This window comes from Lithobates pipiens, unplaced genomic scaffold (assembly GCF_037356315.1).
Source record: "Lithobates pipiens isolate NorthernLeopardFrog02 unplaced genomic scaffold, aLitPip1_a1.2 Scaffold_19, whole genome shotgun sequence".
In the NCBI taxonomy this organism is placed as follows: domain Eukaryota; kingdom Metazoa; phylum Chordata; class Amphibia; order Anura; family Ranidae; genus Lithobates; species Lithobates pipiens.
This window is the reverse complement of record NW_027507764.1, coordinates 127871363-127894253: the sequence shown is the minus strand read 5'-3', so window position 1 is coordinate 127894253 and position 22891 is coordinate 127871363. Positions and strand designations below refer to the sequence as shown.

The window sequence follows — 22891 nt, the reverse complement described above, 5'->3', positions numbered from 1 at the left end:
TACCTCAGTCCCTATACTGATAAAGGACTACTGCAGCAGAAGGGCAGCAGTCAGCAGTAGTGCACCTCAACCCTATATAAATTGTGGACCTATACCAGTCCTTAAGGAATAGCAGACTGTACTTCACTCAACCCTATGTACTGTAGTACCCTAGACCTTACCAGTCCTTATAAGGACCTTTGTGGAACTAGTAGGTTGTGAATGATTAGCAGACTGTACCTCAGTCCCTATACTGATAAAGGACTACTGCAGCAGAAGGGCAGCAGTCAGCAGTAGTGCACCTCAACCCTATATAAATTGTGGACCTATACCAGTCCTTAAGGAATAGCAGACTGTACTTCACTCAACCCTATGTACTGTAGTACCCTAGACCTTACCAGTCCTTATAAGGACCTTTGTGGAACAAGTAGGTTGGGAATGATTAGCAGACTGTACCTCAGTCCCTATACTGATAAAGAACTACTGCAGCAGAAGGGCAGCCGTTAGCAGAAGGGCGGACCGCGAACAGCTGAAATTCGCAGCGAAACGACCGCCGGGCGAACCGTTCGGCCATCCCTAGTTATACACACCTTTGAAAGTGTTATGTTATATCTATTCAATTAGCACAATAACATACCTGTTGATCATGATGCTTTCATCATTTACAGTTTATTATTGTATGAATTGCCTGATTCTGCCTACATATTGTCACCACTTCTCTATTCTTGCCCATGTATTGTTGTGACAGTTGCCTGGTTGCTGCCCATATATTGTCACAATTACTCTGTTGCTGCCCACATTATTATTATTTTTTTTGTAGTTGCCTGTTTTTTGCCCATAAACTATAACAATTGCCCATTTTTCACCCAGGTATTGTATAAAAATGCTCATTTGTAGCCCATGGCATTCCGAGATTGCTATATTGTTCCTATATATTGTCAACAATTGCTGTTTAGGAGGACCATATTATTATAATCCCCTGCACACCTATCACTGTCAAACCAGGCAACTCTCATCTCCATGTTGGAGGCAAGGCACAGCTATTACACCCAGGGCTGTCTTTAATAGTGACTGGACATTTGCTTGCCCCCCCCCCCCCCCCATGCAATTTCTCTCTTTACCTTCTCCGAGACATACAATAAATAGCAGCTAGACTCAAAATCAGTTTACTGAATCTGATCATAAACTATATGATCCAGACCCTCTCACCAAGGTTTGGACTTAGCTGTGTGCTGACCCCAGGTCACGACCCCCGGGTTCACCCTGCTCGCTAGGGAAGTACCCGAAGACACTGTAGACAAGGATGGATGGATGAAGCAAGGAAAGCCAGGTAGTGAGCCAAGGTCAGGGCGGGCTGCAGACAACGTAATCAGAACAAGCCGGGTCGGTACACAGAAGATCAGATCACGAGAAGACAGGTAAACAAGTTACACAAGGGAGCTAGGAACAAACGTTGCTCAAGCAACCAGTAGCAGGTTTGAAAGGGGTTTAAATAGAGAAGCACATGAGGGCTGGACAGGAAGTAGCAGGAAGGAATCATATATTAGGCAACAGGAGAAGGGCGTCGACACCCATAGCTGGAGAGTGCACAGAGCTGAACACCAGACAGTGGACAACAGATACCAGCCGACCCACTGCAGTAAAGGTGAGACACAGATCAGCTCCGCAGCTGATCTGTGACAACAGCAATGTAATAGGAGCATTTACACCACCCACCAGCGTAAGTGGGAATATACAATGACCTCCATGTAAGGGGGAATTTACACTGAAAACCACTGTCAAGGAGATTTGGACTGATCACCTGTCAGGGACCGGTGCAACCAGAAATGTGTGGACTGCGAGTGAACCAAACACATGTAAAGTATAAATCATTTCTCAAAAGGATAAGTAATAAACAAAAGTAAACACACCTCTAGTATGGCAAACAATAAAATAAACCAGCAACCAACCACAGTTACACACAACAATAACTATCCAAACCAAATGTATATACAGGTGTAAGATACTATCATAATCGTGAACAAGCCAGGGTCTTACACCAGAGATCATTCAGAGCAGGGAGCAGGACGGTTCAGGGAGAGGCCAACAGGACACAGAGAGCAGCCGGAAGGGGTAAATCTGCAAGACAAGAGTCCAGGGATGGATGCAGGGTTCAGAAACACAAGTTACAGGTTACAGAATACAGGATACAGGAATACAGGTTTCAGGATAGCAGGGCACAAGGAAACAATACCAAGGCAATGTGTGTAAGCATTTGCCGGGTATATATACACCTCCTGCAATCAGTCTCAGGTGATGCCTGATTGCAGGAAATATAGGCCCATAGGTTTGGGAGAGACAGTGCCCACACCAGGTGAAACCTTTCCTGACACCACCAATGTAAGGTGACACTTCTACACTGACCACCAATGTTAGGGGGGTTTATACTGACCAACAGTGTAAGGGAAATTCTGCACTTACCACCAATTTAAAGGGAAATGTACAATGATCACGAATGTAATGAAGAATTGACAACCAATGTAATGGGGGGTTTTACATCAACAACCAATAAAGGGGATTTTTACAATGGCCACCAATGTAAGGGGGGTATTTACACGCACCACCCATTTAAAGGGTGCTTCTTTATGGACCACCAATGTAAGGGAGCATTAGAAACTAAACACAAATGCAAGTTTGGATTTGTTTTACCAATATAAAGAGGAGTTTCTCCATTGGCCAATAATGTAACAGGGATTTACACTGACCACTAATGCAATGAGAATTTACACTGACCACTAAGGTAATGAGGATTTACACTGACCACTTATGTAATGAGGATTTACACTGTACTAATGTATTGGGGATTTACACTGGCCACTAATGTAAGGGGGACCTTCACACTGGCCACTAAAGTAAGGAGGGATTTACACTGACCACTAGTGTAAGGAGGGATTTACACTGACCACTAATGTGAGGGGGGCCTTGACACCAGCCACTAGTGTGAATGAAAGGATTGTACATCAAGCCCCAATGTAATGAGAATATTTACCCTGACCACCAATGTAACTGAGACATTTAGCCTACATTCACATTTGTGTGTGTCGGGAATGCATGCAAAATCGCTTTCCTGACACCACAGAAATATGCTGCCCTTTAGCAGATACACAGCAATGCCATGAATTGATAATAACACCCTCACACATCGGCTGAGATGTGTGTATTCACATGTAACAAAATTCACAGGGCTGTGTTACCATGTTGTTTTGAAAAAGGGTTCCACCTCCAATTTTCTTACCTTTACAGAACAGGTTGATGGTAGGTTTAATGAGCACAGATGTAGGCAGGACTTTCAAACTTGACCCTTTACCTCCCCAGTGGACAGCATTCAGCAGAAATGATGGTGGAAAGGACCTCAAGGTGGCATGATATACATATGAATGCTGCCTCTATTTACATATCAATGCAGCAGTCCACGGCTATTTACAAATGAATGCCGTCACTATTTACACATCAATGCCGGTTATTTACATGTAAACACAGGATCTGCGGGTGAGTTATCTGTATATGGCAATAGGGCAGAGCTGGGCAGCATTAGTAACCAAACTTCACAACTTGAGATATGGCGACACAGCACAGGACTAAAACTTTAAGGGACAATGGAATTTAAACTAGGATAGTTGGAAAGTATGAGGCAGCTGCTTTGGGCCCCACAACAATGATGGGGCCCAGGGCAGCTGCCCCTTTTGCCCTGCCTTAAAGACAGCCCTGATTATACCCTTAAAGCATTTGTAAAGATAATAAAAAAAATAAAAAAATAACAAACGCGTTATACTAACCTGCTCTTTGCAATGGTTTTGCACAGAGGGTCCCATCCCTGAACTTCTTTTTGAGGGATCCACCTCCGGCTCTGTCTACTCCTCCTCTTCTGTGTCTGCCCTCATACCAAACCTCTTGCAATAGTGGTAGACAAGTGGGCTCAATCCCAAGCCATGCTTTTTCCATTTATTAACACACAAATTATGACTCAGTCCCATCTCCTGCTCCCTGCTAATGGGATCTGATTGACACCAGCAGGAGCCAATAGTTGCTGCTGCCTCTGTGAGCAGAGAGAGTGGAGAGAGCCTCTGTAGATAGGCACAGTGCTGGGTTGAGGTAGAGAAGTATAAATGGGGATTTTTGTACCTTAGACCAGGGAATGCATTTATACATTAAGGTAAATAATGTCCAGGCTTTATAACCACTTTACATTTTATTTTATTTTTCTGTCATGACTTATATATGATATATATCAGGATATCAAATATACTAGGTGCGTCACTGCTCCTATGTAATAGAGATGAGGAGAGAGAAAGTTGTTTGGTTCTAATACACTTCTTGTCCTAAGGTAATAAGGTAACAATGCTATTCCTCTATGGGTACAGCGTGGTGAGGTAGTGTTGTCACCCTAGGACATAAAGTGTGCTACTGGCAGGATCATCAGATGAAAATAAAAGGGAAAAAGCCTAAAAAAGAAATCTAATGCAGCCACCACATCTAAGGACTGACAAACTACAATATATAAAATATTTGTTCTTGGGTCTACGTATGTTTTTGGTTCTGCACCATAAGTTATAAATACACACAGACTCACGTATAACTGCCTGTTAATAAGGCCACTCTGTGCTGCTCATAGCAACTACGTATTATTCTGTCACTATTACATCCTGCATTGTAGGAATAAAAATAAAAATTTGATTAAATGGTATAGGCAATACAATACATTTTGGCATAATGGGGCCTTTTGTTTTTAAAGCTCTTTTGCACTAACATATCAAATATTTGTATATAATTGTACGTCATAACTGTTCACCTTAAAACTATTTAAACGTGTGGGTATCATGTAATGAATACTGTACACATGGTCGGTTTGATTTAATCTTGAGCTCCAATATATGGCTTTGTGCTACATTAAACACACAATTCTTCTTTGGGCAGAATAACACAGATAGATATCCTTATTTACAATGCGTTCAGATTCTATCCCAAGAAAAATAGACTTCTATTTACTTTCAATATACAATTTCTTGAACGATTTGCAGAGACAGTACCTGAATGCTGTAGCCACAAGAGGATTCAATCTTACAGCAATAAGTCATGTCCATTAACTTCTTCATCTGCTTACTGAAACTTTGGAGTCAATGCCACTGTGTTCTATATTTAGGTAGCATTTGGAACTCTTGTGCTATATTAACACTCTTAAAATAAAAATAAAAATAAAAAAGCCTAAAGAATTATGTGAATTATTTTTAGCATTTTAGAATACAGCTGTACTTTTGCTCATAATACAGGTACTCCTCACGTAGCGACCAGGTTCCATTCCAGGTTGTTAAATAAATTGGTCGTTAAACGAGGAATCACAAATAATCAATATTTTAAGAATTCTTAACTACTGTACTGTACTGTATTGTGATAAAAAACTCCAGCTCAATGACGTTGTTTTAATTTGCATAAGTACAGAACAAAAACGAAAATGATGTACTGTACAATACAAAGATATAAATACACAACGTTATAGTGGGGAGAGTCGGTTCGTAAGTCCGAGTAGTGGTTAAATGGCTAATTAGTTAAATGAGGAATATCTGTATCTGCAAATGTGAACTCATAACAAATTCAAGAGATCTATAATATGTGTGAGAGCAATGGTCTATCTACAGTGGTAATGAAGACCTGGAAACTCAAGCCACAGATTTTATCATTAGAGGTCCTTATAGGGGGTATTTAATGTGGGCAACATAAAAAAAAAATACAATACCTTTAAATAACATGCTTGGGGCATAAATTAAAGTAGAACTACAGGCAAAACTTTTTTCATTTTTGTAAGCGTAAGGGAGGGTTATAACCCCTGTCAGTTTATTTTTTGCCATTCGAGCCCCATTGGGGAGATTTACCTTCACTTCCTGTCCCATAGCCAAAACGGGAAGTGAAAGTAAATACCTGCAAACTAAGGAAACCCTTAAGGAGCCCCAGGACATCAGAACTTGAACTTGTGTCCCCATTGGAATATTTCCCCTTTATTTCTTTTTTGGGGACAACCCAAAATGTGGAATTTTCTTATACTTTCACTTTCAATGCTAATGGTAAACAGGATAAATAGAGAGGATGAATCTCCCTAACGGAGCCACAGACAGCAATAAAAAGTGACAGGTGTTTTAATCCTTTTCCACTCTACCCAAAACTTTTAAAAATGTTGTGCCTTTAGTTATACCTTAAACCTGCATGTGAAGTCACACATCAGTACTATTTACTCCTAAAAAGTAACATTTAAAAAGAAAAAATATATTTATTGTCAAATGCATACCCATACCCCATATGTAAAAGGAATCAGAAAGTGCTCTATTGTCCTAACCTACTTCCTGTCCTAGGGAAACAATGCTTCTCCTCCATAGGTACAACATGATAAATGAGTATTGTTACCCTAGGACAGGAAATGTGTTACTGGCAGGACTTTCAACAGACCCGTATCTAGTGACTCAGGGTGTAGTTGGGATTCTAAGGAGGAACAGGCACAAAAAAAATGCCATTTAGTGGAGGTAATGATACTACCACTAAATGAATGACTTCCAGCTGCAGCAGCCAGAGGATCATTCTGACTGGTGGATGAACTAGCCAAATCTGGTCATTTAGATAGCCAGTTCATGGAACTGCAAACAGCCTGGGTTCAGGTTGAACTCAGGGCCGACCTGAACCTGAACACATCCCTAAAAAATAATCAATTCTGGTAAATTTGGCCAATCAGGACCAATGCTCATCTAGATCACGTTGCAGATAACAGGATCAATGGTACAATAACTGCATACACAACTGGAGAAACACACATACAGTAAATGATAAACACAGTAAATGTCAACACAGTGCTGCCTTAGTGTTAAAGTCAGAGCTGAGTGACATAGAAATGCAATGCAGTTTGAGAACAAACATCAAACCCACCTCTACTTTACAATTTACTTTCTTTCTGTATTGATACTTATTTTCAGATAAAAAAAATGATATGTATTATTATTACAAAAACTTTTTATGAACATTTAAAGTCACTGAGGCGTCACTAGCTGGGCTGCATGTTAAATATACACGTAATCTCATAGTTCTGTAACAACAACTGGCATCATAAATAGAACAACTCATTTACAAGGGGTTATCACAGTGTAAATGCTAAACATAAAAAGAATGCATATGGTAACATCACAGTATCGATATCATTCAGGTATGTTGCAACTTTTTTACTTTTATAATACATTATACATACTGACACTGAGCATATAAAAAGTTAAACATGATTAAAAACACTTTTCTCTAGAAACTAAAAATAAATATATAACTAGACAAAAGGACACTTTGTGTACTTGGCATTTATATACAAAAGGCAAAGTATGTTGCCGCACTAGTCGCTCTGTAATTTTAGAACACTGTTTGAGTTGCTATGGCACCTGCCTGCTGGAATGTTGCTAATGACACTGATATTATACAGCAAAATCAAATTAGCCAGAACACATATAGAAAAACCAGTAAGTAACTGCATAAATGGCCAGTCTCACTGTACATGTACATGAAAATAAATGTACATATAAATCCAAAAAGGTCCATTTGTCTTTCAGGCCTAATAATCATGAAATTGTCTGCATTCACAATTCATCTTCTAACATGGTAAATGAAGTCATTCGGAATATCTCCAAACAGTTCACAAAGATGAGTGCTCCCGTCAGCTCCCTCCACTGCCTGGTGATGGGATATTTCATCTTGTCCAATGCACAATGCAGGTCTTGTAGAACGTCTCTGTAGCTCTCTCCATAGTGAGCTGCCCAGGTATAGAGAAAATCAAAGGCAGGCTTCCACATCATCTGCAAATATATATCAAAATTAAAGTAATGTCCAATATAGAGTAAACCTGTCATGAAAGAAATGCAAGAGCTGTCATTGCTGACCCCCATGTAAAAAAATCTGGTTTCCTGGCCCTTATGATAGCTCATTGGCTTTAATACTATCTTAAAGCGGGGCTCCACCGTAAAAAAATGTATTAAAAGCCAGCAGCTTCAAATACTGCTGGCTTTTAATAAATGGACACTTACCGATCCAGGGTGCCCGTGATGTTGGCAATCGCTCGTCTCTCTGCTGCCCTGCCACCATCCTCTGTCAGGGAATCAGGAAGTGAAGCGTTGTGGCTTGACTGCCCAGTTTCCTACTGCGCATACGCAAGTCGTGATGCGCGTCTTCACTGGTCCCCATTGTGTTCTGGGAACTGTGTGTTTCCCAGAACACAATGGAGGGGGGGGGGGGGGGGGGGTGGGCATCTGCGGTTATTCTGCAGCTAGCTATACCCAGAAGTGGGTGCAGATACTTGTATTATACAGGTACCTCTACCCCCCTACCCCCGGAAAGATGCCAATTGTGGCACCGGAGGGGGGCAGGAATCCTCTGAGCGTTAGTTCCACTTTAGGGTGGAGGTCCGCTTTAAGCCCCATACACATGGGCTAAGTATTGTTGGATATTGGCCGGTTCAATAGAAACTGGCCAGCATTTGGGCCGTGTGTACAGCAGTCGGAGCGATAGAAGCTGACTGAACATCTGGCTTCAGTTGAAGGGGCATGATCAAAAAAGGTCTGCAGATTGGCATCTGATCAGTGATCTCAGCAAAGTGGGGATGATTGTTTTACGAACAACGGATTGTTAGTACATGATCTCCTCCCGAGCTCTTTTTTTGATATATGGATCAACTTGGATACAATCAGCCTGCCTATACATAGCTCGAATGTCAGCCTGTCCCTCCTAAACTGGTCAAGATTTGAGCCTGGTTTACACATGTTGTGGCCGTGGCTCACAACAAGGGGTCTGGTGCTTCCCTGTTCCCTAATTCAGGTGTGAATCAGTTCCGAATTTCTGCCTGAATTCACACCTGATTCAGAGCCAAAGACACACAGGACCCTTTCCAAATGTGGGCCCTGGCCACCCCGGAGGTGTGTGAACTGACTCCATTGAGAGCTGATCACACTCTACTGTCATGCGAATTGAAAACCTGCATCCAATTTGCATAAACGTGAAACCAGCCTCAAGCTATGTATGGCTGGCTTTACAGAACTGTGCCATAAAATGCTCAGGTGTGAATGGGTGTGCCTAGTTATAATGGTTTTACCAGAAAGCAAGTGTAGGAGTAGGTGAAGATTGTGTCCCTGGTGCAGATTTCCCTCAGTGAAACATGTTGTTACCATGACATTAACTGGGGAAAAAAGCTCCCCAAAGAAGCCCTAAATAGCAGTAAAAATCCAAGGGGTGCTAGTCCAATCCCACTATACACATACAAAATAAGAGTTTTGGCTGGACTTCATGTGCCCTTTAATGCAGATGCTGTACCATCCAACTTTAGTGCAGCTGCAATGTTTCCTGGACAATTCCTCAATAGGATTTAGTTGGTACGTGAAATGTATTGCTATACCTTGCCCCTGTGCTTCCTAACACAGCCTCATGTTCCTTTCTAAAATAGGGGAATTTCCATGAAAAGTGGAAATGTACTATTTGTTCATAGGCAGCTCAGCAGCAAGGGGCTCTTGCTTTCTACAACCCTACTGTGAGTATCAGTTTGAGCCCTGTACATTGCTTTACAGCTTCCTGGAGTTTTTGGTCATGGTCATTTCAAGGGAATGGAATATGTTATCATGCAAAAAAGTACCGTATATACTCGAGTATAAGCCGAGATTTTCAGCCTCTTTTTTGAGGCTGAAAGTGCCCCCCTCGGCTTATACTCGAGTCATCGCTGTCTGCCCGCTCGATCAGCGTGTCGAGCAGACAGACAGCGGCCATTCTAGGATTCAAAAGCCGCGCCTCCGGCTCCGCCTTCGCCTGTGATAGGCGGAACACTGAATTTCCCAGCAGCCTGTGTTCCGCCTATCACGGGCATCGTCTCATCCTCGTACTACGGACGAGGATGATACGACGTCCGTGATAGGCGGAACACAGGCTGCTGGGAAATTCAGTGTTCCGCCTATCACAGGCGAAGGAGGAGGCGCGGCTTTTGAATTTTACAATGGCCGCCGACGAAGAGGGCACGGGACGGAGGCAAGGCAAGGCACGGGACGGGACGGGACGGGACGGGACGAAGGCAAGGCACGACACGGGACGGAGGCTCGGGACAAAGGCTCGGGACACAGGTAGGCTGGACACACACACACACACACACACACACACACACACACACACACACACACACACACACGGATGGAGACACACACACACGGATGGATGGATGGATGGAGACACACACACACACAGGGATGGATGGATACACACACACACAGGGATGGATGGATGGATGGAGACACACACACAGGGATGGATGGATGGATGGATGGAGACACACACACACAGGGATGGATGGATGGATGGATGGAGACACACACACACAGGGATGGATGGATGGATGGACACACACACACACACAGGGATGGATGGACGGACACACAGGGATGGACGGACACACAGGGATGGACGGACACACAGGGATGGACGGACACACACACAGGGATGGACAGGCATGTCTCACCCTCGGCTTATACACGAGTCAATAAGTTTGCCAGTTTTTTTGGGGGTAAATTGGGGGCCTCGGCTTATATTCGGGTCGGCCTATACTCGAGTATATACGGTAATCAACTCTCGTTAGAAACAGCAACCATAAATTTCAGGTCACCCAATCTCTTCAATTTATGGATGTAAAAATGCAAACATACCCTCTAATTACCTGCATAGTAAAAATATATAACAGCATGTGATTTCCTTGGTGTACCTGTAAACTGACTTCTCCACTCTTTCCTTGATGAGGGATTTCATAGGCTTCAATCTGTTGCTTTGTTAGTCTGGCTAGCTTCTCTGCCAGCTCCCTCCAACGTACGCCTAGCTGCACAGCAGCAGTCAGAATCACCGTGTCTTGTGTAAGATGAGCTACTAATGCCTGACAGTCCATCTTCAACAGACCCTACATACAGAATGTGAAAGTAAATATAACGTCAGCAGAAAGTAAATAGAGCCATGATTAATAGGATTACAAGATTGCAGAGCTGTTTATCACTAACCTGTCTAGTAAATAAAAGCGATATATCTTTTTTGGGCGATGTAGAAAATCAGGCAGAAAACTATGTCATATTCTTGCTTTGATTTGCTAACTTCCAATAAAAATAACTAGCATATTTCTCAGTAGCTATATACCCAAGTGCATGTTACTAGTGGATATAGCTTTTGAAAATCCATCAACTGTAGAAGTTAGAAATCTTATTGTTTTCCTGCACCTCTCTTCTAGGCAAACTGTGTGTGTAAAGGCTGGAGTAGTTGTCATATAAATAGGTCTGAGATGATGCTGTACATAACTGATCGAGTTGACAGCAGTTCAGTAAATAGTTTAGCTGCAACCAACAGCCAGGGAGTAAACAGCTACCATGCCCAGTGGCCAATAGTCAGAGTAGTCCAGTGGCTACTATGGGGCCTGGAATGAAGAGGACAGATTAAGGGAGTTGTTGAGGCATTTTAAAAATAAAAAGTCTTTATGCATTTGAAGATAAACATATTGACTAATACAAATTACTTTTGTATTTTTATAGACTCCTACACAACCTTGTGCTGGTGGAAAAGGGTTGGAAGGATTATAATTTACACTGAGGACCTGAGATCTGAAATAGACTGGGGTTATGTGTAAAGTAATGTTACAATGAAAATCGCCTTTGTTGATGCCCTCTCTTACCCGACAACCCTGTCCAAAGTTCTAGTCTCTAATAATATACTATAATATATATAATATGCTGAAAGATTTTCTGGGACCTTTCCTTGATTTTGGCTTTATTTCAAAGAAAAACTCAAGAAATAATTTTTGATCTAATTATCATATTCCTCCCACTACAGTCTACTTGCAAAATTACACGGGGGAGAATACAGGCCCAGTAACCTTTCAAGACCGTCTGTATTACTGGAATTTCCTGCATGGAGGAAAGTGCTGGGGTTGTTTTATGCTGGATTATACCACAAATCAAGACTTCCAGAAAGTATGCCAGATTTCAAGTAAAAATACACATCTCATGTATTTAGACAATATTTATTTAGCCTTTGGCTACTCAGTAAAAGAGGGACCCTAACTGGATACTGTTTATTTGTTAGAGAAGGTTCAGCAAGTGCAAGAGTGCACATTCTCCAGATGAATTGTATGGGATCCAAATGGCATATTTACTAATTTAATACATAAGCCAGGAAGATTGAAAATATCCAACTAGTTGGGAAAACCTAATCACTAGTCACTAACTTTAGCTAACTTTGTAAGGCATGAAGACTTACCATAATAAGTTCATAATGAAATTTTCTCTTTTTAGAGTCAGCATGACAATCTTCTTTTAGCTTTTTTACCACAGCAGCAACTCTATCCGGCTCTTTTGAAGGAAGAGTGTGAGCAATGTCATCTAGTGACAAATGGGAGTATCCAAGGGCATCAGCTAAGTATCTCCAGTCATATACTTTTTCTGACACATTTGACAGAACTGATGAGTAGATGTATGTTAATTTTTTAAACGGCAGTGCTATCTGTTCCAAAAGCAACTTGGTTGAAAAATGAACATCTGAAAAGTCAATAACTTGCTCTTTGGAAATAATTTTTACATTTTTGCAATGAACAAGACCTACTTTCCCCCTTAAAACTCCAACGTACCACTCTTTAACTTTGGTCTGACCAATGGCCTTAACTTTATCTTCACCAAGAAGTGCAATTGTGTCTCCTTTAAAATATTCCAAGAAGTAATCAATCTTTTGCTGACGCAAAACAGTCTTTAAAGTCACTGCAAAGTTGTTGATCTTTAATGTTCTATCTTGGAACTTTGGATATTTGATAGTATGGATAGCTGGCAGAACAGGTGTAGACATTATTTCCTTTCGTTTTTGTAAACGAGTCTGATTTTTTGGTGTGACGTGTATTTTGGGTGCAGGATTTGGAGTGCCAACTGTGAATTCTGATATAACCGATGACCTTTTAGAATCCTGGATCTGAACTGAAAAAACAAATGGGCAAACTTCTTGAGCTCCTTCCAATGAAAAGGGAAACTGAGTCCGAATTGTTTTGCCGCTCTTTAACTGTGGTTCTTTGATTTCGTTATTATTATCTACTGCTTTAACTGAAAAATTTGAGCCACTTGTATCAAGATTAACAAAGATATCTTGCACAGGGTCAAGACAAAACTGATGTTTTCCCCAGAGCTGGAAAACTAGAGGTGGCATATTTTTTCCCTGTCTTTTGATGTCATCGACTTTAAGTTTGTCTGGAATATAGTTGTGTCCAAAAACTGCTAAGACTGTAGTGAAGACTGGATGGATATGTTTGGGCCCATACACTGCCACTGTTACACTTTTATGGATGTAATTAAATACAGATCTAGCTGGGCTCTGAGAAGATTTGACTGCAGCTGCAGTTGCTATGTATGTAACATGACTCAGGATAGGTAACTTGATTTGTAGCATGTTATTGTAAATGTAACCATCTGCCATTTTTTCAAATGGGCCATCTTTATTGTAGCTATAAAAGGTTGCAATCTCTGTCATTACTTGGCTGTATGGATCGTTCTTTACCTCAGCTGCAATTTTCATTTCCAATAAGAGAGCCTCAACTGTATTGATGTTGCTTAATGTTATTTCCAAAAAAGGACTAACGGTAGTTGAAAGGTTACTGTTGAGAGATTCTGGTGGATCAAGAAAAGCTTTTAAGGAGATGTCCTGAAACTCACCAGGACCTACATGACCTTCAGGGACATGAATGGTAATGTCAGAGCTAGGAAGTGTCACAGAACCACCTTGGTGATCTACTTTGCAGACTATATGTGTGTCTGTAGCTTGTGTTTGTGCCCATCCTGGGCTTTGGCTTATAATGTCTAAATCAAGACATGATCTTGTCAGCTGCCTATGACTCAACCAGGCCATCTTATAGGCTTCCCGGTCATTTTGCAGCCATTCCAAGTCTGGAGCCAGAATCTGGTCATCAATTTTTGGTGCATTCAATTCATTAACATCTAGGACATCCAAATAAGAAACACTTTTAGATCTAGCAGGTCTGCTTGCTGGTGAATTTTCCAGGAATTTATCTATATCAAGTTCATCCCCAGAACTTGATATTGAATTTCTTTTTTTTGAATGTCTAAACAGCATGAGTGGGTCCTCTTTAAGGATAGACACATTCGTTTTTGAAAATGTATTAGCTTGAACTACATCATCCAAGAAAGGGTTGGATTCAGAAAGTCCATTCCAAAAAGGGTTGGCACGCTTTGTTGTAGTCTGCACATGGTCATGGAACACATCGGACCAGTCAATAAGAAGATCTAATTCTTTTCCTGGTGTTTCTGTACAATAAAAAAATACAACAGTTAAACTAATGAACACAACATTTTTTCAAAAATTAAAGTGTACTTAAACATTAAACTCTCTTATTTGGACCTTTTTGGTCTGTTAAATATACCACTCAAAATATTTTGGGGTTAATTCACTAATGGCTCCCGCATGCGATAACATGGTCACGTGGCTCATTTGCATAAATGATTGCATGCGGTAAAAAAAAAATTAAATTCACAAAAAAAAAGTGCGGTATTTAACACTAAAGATCTGCAGGTAAATAACACAAACAAACCATGCTATGAATGTAATGAAAACAAGGCCCCCAGATCCCACAACAACCCCTCCCCCTTATGAATAAGTATGGGGTACATTATACCCCTACTCATTCACCAAAAAAAGTGTAAAAAGCAAATAAAAACACAACACCGTTTTTGACAATTCCTTTATTTAAAAAAAAATGTCCCCCAAAGTAAATCCATCGTCAATCACAACGCCCACGCAGTGCGCCAGACCTGAAAAAGAAAAAAAATCTGGTCTCGCCAAAGGCTCCCGCCTTCTGCCTGCTCCACTGTCTGACATTCCTTAAATAGCTAAGCGGTGGAGTCACCCAACATGCTCCTGGATGATGATGTCACTGTGGGTTGGGGCCATAACCAGTTGATTCCCCCTTAGCTATTTAAGAACTGGCAGACGGTGGAGCAGGCAGATGGCAGAAGCCTTCATCTGGGCAAGAGTTTTTTCTTTCTTTTGTTGGGTTAAAGGGGGCTTCCAGATTCTGGTAAGACCCCTGCCCGCAGACCCCCACAACCAATGGCCAGGTTTGTGGGAAAGAGGCCATTGTCCCCATCAACATGGGGACAAGGTGCATTGGGATGGGGGGATAGAGCCCCCTGCCCTAAAGCACCCCTTATTTTTAGGGCATGTGGCCTGGTATGATTCAGAAAGGTGGCGATTGCTCATCCCCTCCTTTTCCTGACCTGGTGGCTATATGCTCAGATAAGGGTCTGGTATGGATTTTGGGGGGGGACCCCACACAGTCTTTTTATTTCATTTTGACGTGAAATTATCCTTAAAATTCATACCAGACCCAAAAGGCTTGGTATGGATTGGGGGGGACCCCGCCTTTTTTTCATAATTTTTAATTGCCGGCATGTTTCTTTACATTCAGCTATTTCCCCCAAATTAGAGTTTCAGTTATAAGTGGACATAGGTAGGTTGAGTCCAGAGCCAGATTATGACCAAGCTGGACTTTTCAATATTTTAAAATCTGAAGTTTTCTTCAAAATAATACTTGGGCATCCTGCATGAAGCTCCTTGTGCAGGTAGTTCCTGCTATGGGGTGCTCTATATTTGGCACACTGGCTTCCAATGGAGATTTTCAGCAGCCCCTAAACTCACCTCTATGTTATCCTATGTCTACATATAAACTTAGTCGTTTATAGGAGTTTAGAGGCAGTTGAGTTTACTGACTTTTTTTGAAAGCAGAAAAATCACATTCAGGACTGTAGTTTACTGGCATTTCAAATGTCAAATACTTGTAAACATGCACAAACATGGTAACTCACATTTATGCTCATTTGAGAGAGAGGGGGAGAGGGAGAGAGAGGGAGAGAGAGAGGCAGAAAGAGGGGGAGAGAGAGAGGAGGGGAAAGAGAGAGGGGGAAGAGAGAGAGGGGGAGAGAGAGGTGGGAGAGATGGAAAGGGAGAGAGAGGGGATAGAGAGAGAGAGGGGGGGAAGAGAGGGGGAGAGAGAGAGGCAGAGAGAGGGAGAGGGAGAGGGAGAGAGAGAGAGAGAGAGAGAGACAGGGGGAGAGAGAGGCAGAGCGAGAGAGGGGGGAGAGAGGGGGGGAGAGAGAGGCAGAGAGAGGGAGAGGGGGAGAGAGAGGAGGGGAAAGAGAGAGAGAGAAGGGGGAGAGAGAGAGGGAGAAAGAGAGGGAAGGAGAGAGAGTGGGGTGAGAGAGAGGGATGGAGAGAGAAAGGGAGGGAGAGAGAAAGGGAGGGAGTGAGAAAGAGAGGGAGGGAGAGAGAAAGAGAGGGAGGGAGGGAGGGAGGGAGGGAGCAGGGGGTGAGAGAGAAGGAGAGGGAGTGAGGGAGAGGGAAAGAGAGAGGGAGAGATAGGGGAGAGGAAGAAGTAGAGAGAGGGGGAGAGAGGGAGGGAGAGGGAAAGAGAGAGGGGGGAGAGAGAGAGATGGGATCCACAGTTAAAGTACACTGCTCTCTCTTCCCTCACAGAATGGCTGAAATAGTTAATGATACTTGTTTTTCATGCATTGTGGGTATTTGGGAGGGTCACCTGAGGTTATCTTTAAAAAACACTTCTTAACGCAAACGCTCATAAATGCGCATAAATGTGGTATGTAAAAGCGGCAAAACTGACATTTTTAAATGTTGGTTACCAGCTGTCAAGTTTCCAGCATTCAGAAGAGGTTTCCAAACGTTCTGTGTACATGAAGCCTTATTTGAACATTCTGCTCTTAGCCTTCACCAGAGATTTGTCTGCATAGGTTTGAGATGAAGCATGCTCTACAGATAATATTGCTTCCTCTGCTGTTCTCAAAGCCTTGCAAAACTCTCTTAAACATTAGCAAAGAGACCTTGTCACATGAAGACATAAGGAAATGTAAATGGTTTTTAAACTCAATGAAGGTTAGACCATGGAAGTAGCAAGGCCACAAAACAAATGTAAGTGATGTCTATATTCTTTCTAACATCCATCCTGTGTTGTCTCTTTGACCATGTAAATGGTTTGTACAGCCACAGAAAGTCCCACTAAATTACTTTAGAATGTATCATACTTAAGCTGAGTAAATTCAATACTACAACAATTAGCACAAAATGAGTTGCAAGCGGTATTAACTGGACCCCTACTTACATGATAGCTTAAAGTGGAAGTAAACCCTCCTATCATTTTCAGCCAAGGAAGCTACCATCTTGGCCTCCCTTTTGATCTTTAACTGCCATGAAGCTGCACATGTGATCAGTTATGACACCAGCAATTGGATGGTTTGACAGTTTGGTTGAGAGCACAACCAATGTGACAGTTAACATTTCCGGCATTTATACAGAGACTTGATTACACACAGGTGGATTCTATTTATCACCATCAGTCATTTAGGACAACATTGGATCATTCAGAGATCCTCGCTGAACTTCTGGAGTGAGTTTGCTGCACTGAAAGTAAAGGGGCCGAATAATTTTGCACGCCCCACTTTTCATTTTTTTATTAGTTAAAAAAGTTTCAACAATCCAATAGATTTCGTTCCACTTCACAATTGTGTCCCACGTGTTGGTGATTCTTCACAAAAAATAAAATTTTATATCTTTATGTTTGAAGCCTGAAATGTGGCAAAAGGTTGAAAAGTTCAAGGGGGCCGAATAGTTTCGCAAGGCACTGTAACTGTTTTTTCATACTGTTAGATCGATGGGTTTACTTCCGCTTTAAGCCCTTTACCTACTGTTACATGCTATTGCCCAATTGTACATAATATATTTTTTTGTCCCTACATTTAAAAAAAAGATTAACATTTGAAAGCTATATCATTTCAATAATGTTATTTGTATTAACATGTATATCCATCTCTAATATAAGTAGAGTGAATTTCTATGACCCAATCCAGATAATCAATTCATCCAAGTTAATATTTTAACATTTAAATTTATCAACCATTAAAATCAACATATCAGAGCTTTCCATTCCTATTAAATCCTAAATTGCACTTTAGATCCAATGTTCCTAACATCTTGTAGGGTTAAATGTTGGTTAGAATCAATTTTTCTTGCCCCAAATGTCAGATGATCTAATAAAGTGGTTCCAAATCTGTGGTGCATGTACCCCCAGGGGTATGGGCCAGGACATTGATGGCTGCATGCAGTGGCGGCTGGTGAAGTTTTTGGATGGGGGGGCGCCAGACCCCGCCCATCATGACCCCGCCCACCATTTTGGCCCCTCCCACTTCTCATAAAACACGCCCCTTATGTAATCGGAAAAAAAATTTGACGTGGGTTCCCCCTCCGAGAGCATACCAGGCCCTTAGGTCTGGTATGGATTCTAAGGGGAACCCCCTACGTTCCACACCAGACCCTTATCCGAGCACGCTACCCGGCCGGCCAGGAAAGGGGGTGGGGATGAGCGGGCGGCCCCCCCCCCTCCTGAGCCATACCAGGCCGCGTGCCCTCAACATGGGGGGGTGCCTTGGGGGAGGGGGGGCGTGCGGCCCCCCCACCCCAAAGCACCTTGTCCCCATGTTGATGAAGACAAGGGCCTCTTCCCGACAACCCTGGCCGTTGGTTGTCGGGGTCTGCGGGCGGGGGGCTTATCAGAATCCGGGAGCCCCCTTTAATAAGGGGGCCCGGATACCGGCCCCCCACCCTATGTGAATGAGTATGGGGTACAATGTACCCCTACCCATTCACCTGTGAAAAAAAGTACAACAAAAAAACACAACACAGGGTTAAAATATTTTATTGCACAGCTCCGGGGGTCTTCCGTCTTCGGGGTCTTCTCGCCGGACTCCTCCGCTATCTTCTTGTAGCTCTTTTGCTAGCGGAGGAGTCCGGCTTTCTTCCTCGCCGCCGGCCTCTTCTCCCAACTTCGGGGGTCTTGTCCCCCTCTTCGGTTCTTCTGCCGGGCCACCGCGCCTTCTTATAGCTCTTTTAGAGGCGGTGGCCCGGTCTTCTGCTGCCGCCGCCGCCGCCGCCGCCGCCGCCGCCGCCCGTTCTTCTTCTTCTTCTTCTTCTTCTCCTTCTTCTCCAGGAGATGTTGCCTCGACGATCTCCCTGGCCGGAATGCCAGGGAAGCGCTGCGCTGCTACTTATATAGGGACAATGGGGCGGTGTCACATGGGTTGATGTCACATGGGTTGGTCACATGGGTTGATGTCACAGTCGCCATGTGACATCAACCTATGTGACCAACCCATGTGACATCAACCCATGTGACACCGCCCCATTGTTCTTCTATAAAAGTGGCAGCGCAGCGCGTCCCTGGCATTCCGGCCAGGGAGATCGTCGAGGCAACATCTCCTGGAGAAGAAGAAGAAGAAGAATGGGCGGCGGCGACGGCAGCAGCAGCAGCAGCAGCAGAAGACCGGGCCACCGCCTCTAAAAGAGCTATAAGAAGGCGCGGTGGCCCGGCAGAAGAACCGAAGAGGGGGACAAGACCCCCGAAGTCGGGAGAAGAGGCCGGCGGCGAGGAAGAAAGCCGGACTCCTCCGCTAGCAAAAGAGCTACAAGAAGATAGCGGAGGAGTCCGGCGAGAAGACCCCTGAAGACGGAAGACCCCCGGAGCTGTGCAATAAAATATTTTAACCCTGTGTTGTGTTTTTTTTTTGTACTTTTTTTCACAGGTGAATGGGTAGGGGTACATTGTACCCCATACTCATTCACATAGGGTGGGGGGCCGGTATCCGGGGCCCCCTTATTAAAGGGGGCTCCCGGATTCCGATAAGCCCCCCGCCCGCAGACCCCGACAACCAACGGCCAGGGTTGTCGGGAAGAGGCCCTTGTCCTCATCAACATGGGGACAATGTGCTTTGGGGTGGGGGGGGCGCACGCCCCCCCTCCCCCAAGGCACCCCCCCATGTTGAGGGCACGCGGCCTGGTACGGCTCAGGAGGGGGGGGGTGGCCCGCTCGTCCCCACCCCCTTTCCTGGCCGGCCGGGTAGCGTGCTCGGATAAGGGTCTGGTGTGGATCTGGGGGGGACCCCCACGCCGTTTTTTCGGCGTAGGGGGTTCCCCTTGGAATCCATACCAGACCTAAGGGCCTGGTATGCTCTCGGAGGGGGAACCCACGTCAAATTTTTTTTCTGAAATTTGGCGTGGAGTTCCCCCTTCAGAGCTCATTCTCTGATTGGCCACGGCAAAAGTTGCCTGGCCTGGGGAAACCTTTCTGGCTGTGAAAGCTTTTTGCATTCATTCAGCTAAATGCACGAACATTCTCCACAAAGTAGAGGCTAGAAAGCCTTTATGCGGTGACTCACCTCTCACTGTCTGGCAGCTCCGCTCGGGCTAAGGAACGGAGCTGCCTACGTCACTTCCGGGTTTCGTGAAGCAGCCGAAAGCCGGAAGTGACTGCCTGTCTAAGAATGACAATGCTCCCGCCCGTAGAATCACAGTGATTTTACGGGCGGAAGCTAGTCGGCGTTCTGCAGTGCGCCGCAAGGCGGGTTTTTAACCCGCAAATGAAGCGCCATGGATGCAATCTTGTGATTGCATGGACGTGGCGCTTCTCATAGTGCACTGTGACCGGCGCCACAGTACACTATGTTAAATTGTTAAATGACTTTTTTTTTTTTTTTTTTTTTAATGTCTTAAAGGGCCCGTTTTTTTTATTTTAGTTTTTTTTTTACTTTTTTTTTTTTTTTACTTTTTTTTTTTTTACACCTAAGGAGAGGGGGGGGCGGCGCCCGGGCACCCCCTATGGGCGGGCCGCCACTGGCTGCATGGAAAAATTAAGTGTAGCACCCTGGAGTTAGTCAGGGAGCTCCTCACAAATTTACTTTCCAAGAGTAGTTATCTTGGTCGATTGATAGGGATCTACTGATTTCTCCCTAAGCTTGGCCTTGTTGCACTTTTGTCTTCTACCACTAGGTGGCCGGGTACTTGGTGGTACTAGATACGAGAAGAGCAACCCAAGGTCAGGTTATGGTTATGTGGGTGTCCCAGCCAATGGGCATGGATTTTCTTGAATCCCTTGGCCTGCTGGGAGAGCCTATATATTCGGGTGAGGTCAGGTGATCTGTGTTCTGTGCATATATTCAGGTGAGGTCAGGTGATCTGTGTTCTGTGCCACCTGGACAGCTGTCTGGGTGGACGTGTGTTGTATGCCCTGGACTGCTAGGCCGGAGATTGGGCCTATTTTGGAGGCATCTGGCTGCTAGGCTGTGTGAGGGCCTATCCAGAAGTGAGAGAGCAGCGCAGGGTGGGATTGCGGCTTGCAGTCCAACCAGAAGTGACGGTTCTGCCAGCTGGAGAACCAGTCAGTAGTTGGAGGCAGAAGGGAAGCTGTAGCCACAAAGGGAGCAATCGCCTTTACCAGGGACCACAGCGTTTAACTGAAACAAGTACCGGAACCATATTCTCACCAAAGGGCACAGTGGAGAATCGGGAAACTTCAGGCAGTGATCAAGTCAGGGACCCAACCAGAATTCATAGTCAGTGAATCAGTGGGTGTAGTGAGAGAACAGGAGGTCAGTATTGAAGAACTACAAGGAGCAGTTGTAGTGAAGCCGAAAGAACTGATATGTTTGAGTGAGGAACCGTTAAAGGACTGTTACCATAGAAGACACCATAGAAGACAGCAATCCTGCACGTGCAGGAGCGGTGCCTTGCTGGGGCCTTTCCCTGCATGGCTGTCCTCCTATCCAAATCTCGGAGTTTGACAATTGAGTTTGCAACTAAGGGTTCCCTGGCCCTAACTCTCTTTCCCCCAAAATATATAAAAAGGACTGTCAAAATAAATGAAACCTCTTTTACATCCAAGAAGTGTCTGGCACCCAATGATTTTCACCATCTTTGCATCCACTATGCCTCACAACCCACCACATATTGAAGGATGTCAGCTATCTTTGGCCTTGGAGGTTCCCATTAGACCAAAAGAGGTAAATGACCTTGCTACATAAGTAATGTTGGTAATGTGGCTGTAAGCAAATGTTACTTGGATGCTAAATTACACTAGGCCTCAAAGAGCTGGAGCTGCAGTGACCATTTGATCATTGGATCAAGTAATTAGGAACTTTACTTTAAAAAGAAGTTTATGGACAGGCAGGCTTTTAATGCTATCTATGGGGTTGATTTACTAAAGGCAAACAGACTGTGCACTTTGCAAAGTGCAGCTGTACTCTGCAAGTGCAGCTGCTCCAGAACTTGGTAAATGAGGTAAAGTTTCACATTGCAAAGAATACCCAATCGCGTGCAAGGAAAATTAATAAAACTGCATTTTTGCTTGCACATGGTTTGGGTGATGGAAGTCAGCAGAGCTTCTGCTTATTTACGAAGATCTGGAGCAACTGCTCTTGCAGACTGCTTTGCAAAGTGCATAGTCTATTTGCCTTTAGTAAATCAACCCATCAACCCTTACGTCTTTTCTGCATTAAAGTATTCTTACCTGCCTGTTCATGCTATACACTGCAGCTCAGTGCACTAGCAGCTCATTGTATAATCTCAGCATCTGTCAAGATGAGTGAACTCCTCCACATGTGCAAAAGTGACATCATCAAAAGCAGAAGATTGGAACCTGGAAGTAGACCAGCCATAGATGTCAGCTGCCAATAAGGGAGCTCCTACACACTGCATTGCTGAAGTGGAGGCAAGTATACAGTAGTTTTGTTATAAGGTGCTGGCAACCAGCCCAACCGCACCATGAGAATGCTTGACACTGTGCAGAGTAGCTGTCTACAATCTAGCAAACAATGATCCTGCACTGCTGGGTTGAGAATTGGATTTTCCGAACGGATTTTCCGATTGTATTTTCCGCAGGCAAAACCTCTGACTTTTGTCCGAAGGCGTGTGCCTGGATTTTGTCTTGCATACAAACGGCAAGGAATTGTCAGCCAACAAACAC

The 22891-nt window shown here is 43.7% G+C and overlaps 1 protein-coding gene across 2 annotated transcripts in view; it reads right to left on the bottom strand.

The window, feature by feature from the left end:
- Positions 1-5415: 5415 nt before the first annotated feature.
- MACC1 (MET transcriptional regulator MACC1) overlaps positions 5416-22891 on the bottom strand; it is a 99265-nt gene continuing 81789 nt past the window's right edge. For both annotated transcript variants that reach the window (XM_077491251.1, XM_077491252.1), the window contains exons 3-5: positions 12298-14339; positions 10766-10954; positions 5416-7832 (exon numbers count right to left, since the gene is read on the bottom strand). In XM_077491251.1, the coding sequence (XP_077347377.1) occupies positions 7617-7832; positions 10766-10954; positions 12298-14339 (2447 nt within the window). In that variant the 3' untranslated portion in view covers positions 5416-7616. The remainder of the gene's footprint in view (positions 7833-10765; positions 10955-12297; positions 14340-22891) is intronic.